Source organism: Quercus robur, chromosome 5 (assembly GCF_932294415.1).
Source record: "Quercus robur chromosome 5, dhQueRobu3.1, whole genome shotgun sequence".
NCBI classification, from domain to species: domain Eukaryota; kingdom Viridiplantae; phylum Streptophyta; class Magnoliopsida; order Fagales; family Fagaceae; genus Quercus; species Quercus robur.
Genome location: NC_065538.1, coordinates 63,301,846 through 63,310,391, shown reverse-complemented (window position 1 = coordinate 63,310,391; position 8,546 = coordinate 63,301,846). Strand labels below are relative to the sequence as shown.

Genomic DNA, 8,546 nt, shown 5'->3' with positions numbered 1-8,546 from the left:
CACAGGCTAATAGGCCTATATTTAGTGATATTTTCAGGAGATTTTACCTTCAGGATCAAAGTGATATTGGTGTGATTTATTTCTTTAGGGTGTGTTTGGTTGGAGGTGAAATAGGGAGGATGGAAAAAAAGGAGAGAAAATTGTTGGGAGAGGTGTTTGGTTGGAAGGGAGAGGGGGAGGGAATTTTGGTGGGGCCCAGAAGTTTTCTCTCCTGGCCCACCAAAACACTATCTCCCCAAATTTGGGAGAAAATGGAAGAGAAAATTGTGCAAAACTTTTTGGACAAAAATGCCCATTCAAGTCCATTATGAATGTACTGTGTATGTGTCTACCTTGCCTTTGTTTCCTATTCCTTATAAAAAGAAAAAAAAAATCTAACTGGACGTGGGCGTGGCCTTTGTTTAATTGTTTCTAACTGCAATACTACTGCCTTTTTTTTTTTTTTTTTTTTTCCAATTCGTTTTTTTTTTTTGGAGTGGCTGTTTTGCTTTTTTGTTTTTTAACTAGACATGATTGGTATTTTTGGTTGGTTGAGGGTTTTTTTTTTTTTTTTTTGCATGAACTTTATTTTAGTAAACTTAGTGTGATTTTTTTTATTTTAATGTTTTTTTTAACAAGATAATTTTTTTTTAATAAGGGCATATGAGTCAATTTATATAAATTACATATTCTATTCTCTCACTTTCTTTTCTTAGTAAAACAAAAAAGTTTTCAATCCCTCCACTTTTCCACCCTCCTAACCAAACACAAATGAGAGAAAATAAAATCTTTTCTATCTTCCCACTTTTCTGTCCACTCTTCATTTCTATCCTTCCACTTTTCCATCCTCCCAACCAAACGCACCCTTAGGGATTTTACAATTATTCAAGCAGTCAAGAACAGCTGAGCAGACATCCTCACCAATCAAAGACCAGAAAGATTGATAAAAAAGGGGGGGCATACCGTCTGGGCCTAGGGCTGTGATGGGTTCTATTTGCTTAAAGGTAGATTCAACTTCATCCTTTAAGAAAGGCTTGAGTAGTTATGCATTCATTTCCTCTGTAACAGTGGGTTTGACTGCCTACATGACTTCAGAAAATTCCGTGGGATGAGATGAGGTAAATAGGGAGTGGTAATAATCATAGGTTATGTCTTTAATCTAACTGTCTTCAGTGCACCAAGCCTTGGAGGAGTTTCTTAACCCTAAGATCCTATTCCTTTGAAACCTATGTGAGGCTTTGCTGTGAAAATAGCTTGTATTATGGTTACCACACTTTAGTAAAAGGGCTCTCGAACATTGCTGCCACATCTGACTCTCTTTAACCAGAAGATCATTGACTTCTGCCTTCAATGATTTAACCACTTTGTAATCCACTTCCCCTTTGGCTGCTGCTATCTCGGCTTTGGAAAGCATTTTCCCTTTAATCTCAATTTGCTTCTTGATACATCCAAATGATTGATGACTCCAATCTGAGAGCTTTTCCCCACAAATTTTTATTTTCCCTGCAATCAGCGCCATGGTAGCATTCTGAGAGGTTGTCCCCCAAGCAGCGTTAACAGTATCATTGCATCCTTTGTCACGAAGCCACATTTGCTCAAATTTGAATGGGCGGTTTGGACGAGGAGCTATCCCCTCTAATTTGATTAGGATGGCTTTATGGTCTGAGGAATGAGAAGGAAGGTGTTGAACCTTTGTGCCCGGGTTGAGGGAGAACCATCCATTGGTAGCAACTGCCTTGTTAAGCCGTTCAAGTACCAACCTACCAAAACACTTACCCCTCCATGTGAATTCCCCCCCCCCCCCCCACATATCCTAGGTCCAAGAAGCCATACTCGTTTAGAACATCCCGAAAAGCCTTCATCAGAATCTCCTGTCTGGGACCGAGGCCAAGCTTTTCATGTGACCAAAGGATTTCATTAAAATCCCCTACACACAACCACGAGAAAGAGTATCAATGGTGAAGATCGCGTAGCAAAGACCAAGTTCCGTGCTTCCTGGCCGAGTCAGCAAAACCATAAATGCCCGTAAACCGCCATTGCTTGTTCAAGACTTCTCCGACGATGGCATCAATATGGTTTGGGGAGGAAGAGACCATATTTATGTGTAAGGACTTCTTCCAAAGTAGAGCTAAACAATTAGCCTTACTTGCTTTGGGACCAATCCAACAATGATCGAATTTTAGTTCATCGCATAATCGTTATAGCCTAGCTTCACCTGCTTATGTCTCGGTTAAAAACAAGGCAGCGGGATCTTGTGCCTAAGTGAGTACCTCGAGCTCTCGGACTATGCATCGGTTCCCAAGCCCACGCACATTCTAGCATAGCCAATTCTTTGTTCTTGGCGGGGCTGAAGATTAGCCGCCATTGCTAGGGGAAGATTTTCATCAAGGTTAGCACAATCAAGGATTCTACGCTTAGTGGGAATGTAATTGTCCAGAGGAGTAGGGGAAATGCGTTTGCCTAGGGATACATCAAGTATCTGATTGCCAATGAGGTGGGAGGGCCTTTGGATGCGAACCCGTTTACCACCAAAATAGGCTTGAGTTTACACTAAGTCCAAGTCCATCTTTGATAAGTCACGAAAGGGAATGGGCTTAATGGGTTGATTATTGGAACTCTCTTTAACTGGGCCTGGTTGATGAGCTGGCTGAGGTTTGTTAACCAGATTTATGGCGGTATATGAGTCTTTCAAACTCAATGAAGGTGTTGCTACCCTGTCAAAATGGTTAATATCTCGATCAATATCTTGAATTAATTGATCAAAGTCAACGGGATTTGAAGATTTCAGAGGGAAATTTTCCTTTGAGATCTCTGCTATCTTTGGGCGAATAAAATTCGAACCGTTAGAATTTTCATTACCTTGATTCTCGCTAATCACATTAACTACCCTTGGTGGAGAGGAGGTGGGTTCCGGGGTGTGTTGTTGAGCCACCATCGGCAGTTGAGAAAGTGAGTCGGCTGTGGATTAGATAGGGTTGCCCGTCCTTTTCTTTGCAAAGAAACCAGGGATCGAGACTACCTTTTTCCTTGAAGCGATGAAGGGGGGTGCTTGAAACCAAGGCCCAAACTGTTGGTCTTCGAGTTTAAGGGTGCCTTCGCTTTAAATCTAGGTCTTGCAATCTTTGTCATCGTGAGTGAGGCAACCACACTAGTAGCATAGGTTGGGGAGACATTCATATTTGAAGGAGACCCAATGCATTTTGCCATCTTCTAGAGTGATGAGCCTTCCTCAACACAACGGCTGAGAAATATCAACCAAAACTCTCACTCTAATGAAGTTGCCTCCATCATGGTCCAGAACTTCATTGGGGTGGAGTATCATTACTGCTAATTCACATATTTTTTCTGTGACCTCCTTGTTTCTGAAACGCAGCAGGACGTCGTAGACTTGAACCCAAAAAGAGACCTTAGTTAGATCTAATGCCTTCAGAGAGGCATCCTTGTCGTAGCGAGATAGGACCCTTAGGTGTTTGTCGAAACTCCATGGCTCCGATGAAAGAATTCGATCAACATCTGTATTGTTATCAAAAGAGAAAAGGATAACATGATCTCCAATGTTTTTGACCTTGAAACCCGATTTGGATCTCCAGAAGGGAGTGAAGGTGGTGGCAATGGCATCAATGTTTAGAGGACGTTTGGTTAGAAATCTTGCAGCAATAGCATGTTCAGTAATGGCTTGCTCTCTCTTCAAACATAGACCAAGGCCCTCTTTGTCCGAGAGAGATAAGGAACTCCAGTTGGTATCCTTTTATCCTACAATTTCTTAGCAATTGAACAAAAAAGGGAAGTTTCGCCTTGATTAAAAATAGTAACTGAAAATATTGGAATTAAATCGCATCGAGCTAGAGAAGCAATTACTAAATAGCAATAAAGCTATTGACAAAGGACTCAAAACTTGTTTTACAATTTTACCCTATCTAAAATTCTATGCTTAAACTATATTTATCTTTGAAAGAAATTGAAGATATCCATTATCCATCCCGTCTATAAATCATATACTTACTATGTAATAAAAGTTTAGTTTAAAAGTTATGGTTGTGCTAAGTGACTGTACCAAATTGCAAAAGTTTTTTTAGATGAAAGCAAGAGTTATTTTCTTGAAGACCTATATCAATTTGATCACATCTATACTTTTCAGCTCTTATCTATAAATAAGGTTATCTTCTAATAAGTGTAGAATTCCATCTTTGAGTTTGACCAGATATTAGCATTTGTTGTTTACAATATAAACATGACATTTGTTTCTAAAGGCAATTTGTGTATTAAGATGACCGGATATTAATATTTTATCAAAGCACAAATAAAGGCAACAGAGGTCAGTGATTCTCAATTTTCTTTTCTTTTTTTGATAGGAGCTTTTCCTTTTTTACTAATTGTCAGTGCTATAGAAATAGTGTTGTGTTTAATTATCGAATAAGTTCTCAAAGGATTGATGTAGTAAATGTTTCATTCGATTTCTTCTATGTTGTTTTAGATTTAATTTTAATTTTAATTTTAGTTTTGTCATAGGAGACACTTAATATGTGTGTATGAATGATGTCAAGAACGTAAAAATTACATATTCAAAGCAATAGTGAGGAAAATTTTAAATGGTATTACTTAAACAAATTATACATTATATAATATGACAAAACTGTAGGAGAATTTAACTAGTATACTATAAAAGTTGGATCCTACAATTGGTAAATGCACAAAACAATGACAGGCAACACAACTTTCTACCTATTTAGAATGATGTGGGCTAATAGTATCACATAGCAAGTAGCAATTTGTCCTAATATTTTGTATTTAGTACTCTTAAATGTAATGGTGCATGTATATATTATTTACTAATCATTTTGTTTTATTTTTCTATTAAATATCATTTGACCATTTGATATATATATATATATACATATATTTCTATTAAAAAATAAATTTTTTATAATTATCTAATTGTATATACTAATTAAAAGGGAAAAAAAAAAAAAAAAACTTACTTACATATCTAAAAGTTGAGTTGTTTATATAACAACTATTGTTGTCTACTTTGGTCCATTATTGGACTGATTAGGCCTTAAATTGATTCCTTTTTTAGATTATCTACTTCAATTTTGGTTCAATTTTTTTTTTTGTTGGTAAAAAAAACAGAAAAATTAGATATTAAAATTAGAGATACAGGCCCTAAAAAAATATAAATGATAAATATTCAAAAGATAATCTTAAAATTCAAGTTTTAATAATATAGGCCTTATACTTAAATTTTGAAAAGAAAGGAAAATGTTACAATTCTAAAGTTATATAATAATTTAAACTTATTGTAACATGTTACATATTTTCCATGAAATGCAAATGTAATTTTTTTTTTAATATTCTTGGATCTATTAAGATTATAAAATTGATTATGGTATATTTTGAAAAAAAAAATCATTTTTAATAATATCTTCTCCATTTGTATAAAACAATATTATAATTATGTAATTTAAATATATTTACTAAATTAAAATTATATATATATATATATATTTTGTTGAATTCAAAATATATTATATGTTCCATTACATAAACTTTATAAAAATAGAAAATACTTTAAATAAAAATTAGGTAATTAAGCCACTGAGGCTTTACAAAGACACTAGACTAAAGGAATATAAACAGACCAACAAAACACTAACAGACCCTTGACTAGTTCGGTTACAACCAACAAACAAACAAAAACCACACAAAAAAGAAAAAGAAAAGAAGAAGAAGAAGGTAATTGGTTCTTGCCAAACATGAAGTACAGGGATTTTCCACACTTATATCTTGAAAAGAAACAAATTTGTCAGCCTTAAAGCCCATAGAGTCCCAGAAGAAGCATTGAAACAAAAACGTGGGAAACTCCTTTCTTTGCCAAAAGACCAGCTCACCCATTAGAGTCAACATGCATTTTTGCATGAACGAAACTTTTTGGCTAGCTATAAATAATAACAGGAACTAAACAATAATAAAAGATCATGAATCTTAATTGAAAATTAAGGACTATAAGAAAGTAAATGATGATGATGCAAGGCTCGCAAATGCTATAAAATTGAATGAATAGAAAAATTACAAAATATCCATTTGCAATCACAAGTTTCAATCGCTAGAGTGACATTACTCTTATTTTCCCTAGATGTCGTCATTAGGATTTAAACTCAATCACTTCCCAGTTTTCATTTACAACATTACCTTCTAATTTTCATTTACAACATTGCCTTCTGAACAGGGAGGTATTGTCTATCTAAGACTGAGGCAGATTACCATTATCATGGGGTGCAAGGTTTGCATAAGGCACCATATCTCCATTAGGTTGAAAGCCATTCCAAGTTCCTATATTAAGGATTGGGAATGCTCCAAAATCAACTCCATTGGGCTCAAAAGTTGGAACCTCATATCCGTAAGGGTGCAACCATGTTGCACCCCCATAAAATGGTGCACCAAAATAATTCCATGAAGCATCCCCGTAAGACGATGCACATATAGGAGAATAAAAATCAAAATAAGGAGCATAATGATGATAATAAGGAGCATTAAGCACATAACCAAGGCTACCAGAACTTAAGACTGTGTTGTTCCAATGATAAGAGAATATCTGACTATGATTGATGTCCTTCGGTTCAGCCCTCTTAACCTCCACAAGCTTATTTTTCAGTTCATATAAACTTTTCTGCAACAGATTATTCACAACATCCTCTGAATCAAAAGTAACAAATCCAAAGCCCCTTGGTCTGTGGGTTTCTTTGTCATGTATCACCACAGCATCAATAATCGTACCAAAACTCCAAAAGTAGCTCTTGAATTCTTCCTCTGTCAGATCAAGTGGAAGACCTCCTACAAAAATCTTCTTATTACTAGTACTAGTTCCATTACTTTGCTCTTCAGAGTGGATAGTCTGATTTTGGTTCCTCTTATTACCTCTGGGTTTTGCTGGTTTCACATCTACCTGTCCAATTATATTGGCATACGTATATACTCAATGAAACAAAAGTCAAAAAGAAAATCACTAATAATAAAAAGAAAACCCAATATACCATAAATTAAGAGATTAGTGCAGAAAGAAACAAAAACAAGATATAATATATTTTACCATTTTACAACACTAAACAGGAAAAATCAAAAGTTAATATAGGAGGAATTCATAGAATTACAATACACAGACAAGTTTTTATTTCAAGATTCTCAAAATGTTGTTTGAAAATAAATTTTCTTCTATTTGTAGAAGGCTAGGAAGCTTGGACATGGCAAAATTGCCAATGTACTGGTGTCGGACACGTATCTAATATACCGACACATATCTAACACAAGAAGTATGCAAAAAATCAATTTTTTTAAAAAAAAAATTCAGTTGTTCTATTTTGATGTTGAATGTTATTTATTTGAATTCTTTTTATGAGTGTCTAGTTTATTTGAATTCTTTTGTTCGTATTTTAAACAATATTTTATTGTCTTTAAATTAATTATATATATATATATATTCAAACATTGCATTATTGTTGAATACTTTTTAAATCCAAAATAAACATAATTTATTCTAAATATGAAATATATATATATATATCTAAAAATAAATATTAATTAATTGTCATATCCTTCATATATATTTTTCAAAAAATATCATACCATCTTATTATGTATCATGTCCGTGCTACATAGGTAGACGGTGCTTTTTAATATTACCATTCCCATGGTTTTACTTACTATACACACATATAACTTTTTAAGAAAAAGAATACAGAACAAGTATGCACCAACTGTTATCTTCCTAAAGTTTGGAACACCTGTAGAGGGCCAAGAATCCATGACAGTTGGGGAATTTATAAATACAAAAAAACAGCTTCTTCTTTTTTTTCAAGGAATCAGCAAAATAATATTGAATCAATAAACAGATTAAGGACTCGTCTGAAATACAAAAAGTATATCACTAGTACTACATTAGTTATTTCTTCCGTATATCACTAGTACTACATTAGCTCTCTCGTAAGTGTGTGTTTGCTCTGTGCGTGTTGAAAACCAGGAGGAACTAATGATAATTTATAAAGAGCATAGTGAGGGTGTTAAAAAAAGAAAAAGAACCTTTCTTTCAAGAATAACATGTTGATCTTGAAGTGCTTGATTAGCCATATCGGGGTCTTTGAAGCTCACAAAGCCAAACCCTCTTCCATGACCAGTACGCTTATCAGTGATAAGCGAAGTATCCTCCACCTCTCCATACTTGCTGAAGTGTTCTCTCAAAGTAGCCTCACTTGTTTCCCAAGAAATCCCACCCACAAACAACCTTCTCTTCTCCAATTCCATGACCCAGAAAAAGAAAAACAAGCCTATGAATCCAATTGAAACAGAAAAACACGCCTATATAATAGATAAACGTAAAAAAGATAAAATATATGATCAATTAAGAGATTTTGTGTGGAAGACCAATAATAGAGTCTTAATTGTATAAATATTATTATTATTTAGTTTTTAAAAAAAAAAAAATTAAAAGTTGCTTTTAACTAGGTTTGTGTTTCTTCTAAAAAATCTAAGTTTGTGTTTAACTGTTTATAGAGTACCGTGGGTATAGAAGAACA

At 34.4% G+C, this 8,546-nt stretch overlaps 1 protein-coding gene across 1 annotated transcript; it reads right to left on the bottom strand.

The window, feature by feature from the left end:
- Positions 1 to 3,208: 3,208 nt before the first annotated feature.
- LOC126728518 (heterogeneous nuclear ribonucleoprotein 1-like) lies at positions 3,209 to 8,274 on the bottom strand. Its single transcript, XM_050434326.1, has 3 exons — positions 8,053 to 8,274; positions 6,241 to 6,922; positions 3,209 to 3,492 (listed from the first exon to the last, which is right to left on the bottom strand). The coding sequence occupies exons 1-3, from the start codon at positions 8,272 to 8,274 to the stop codon at positions 3,209 to 3,211; spliced, it is 1,188 nt and encodes a 395-aa protein (XP_050290283.1).
- Between the last annotated feature and the right edge of the window lie 272 nt (positions 8,275 to 8,546).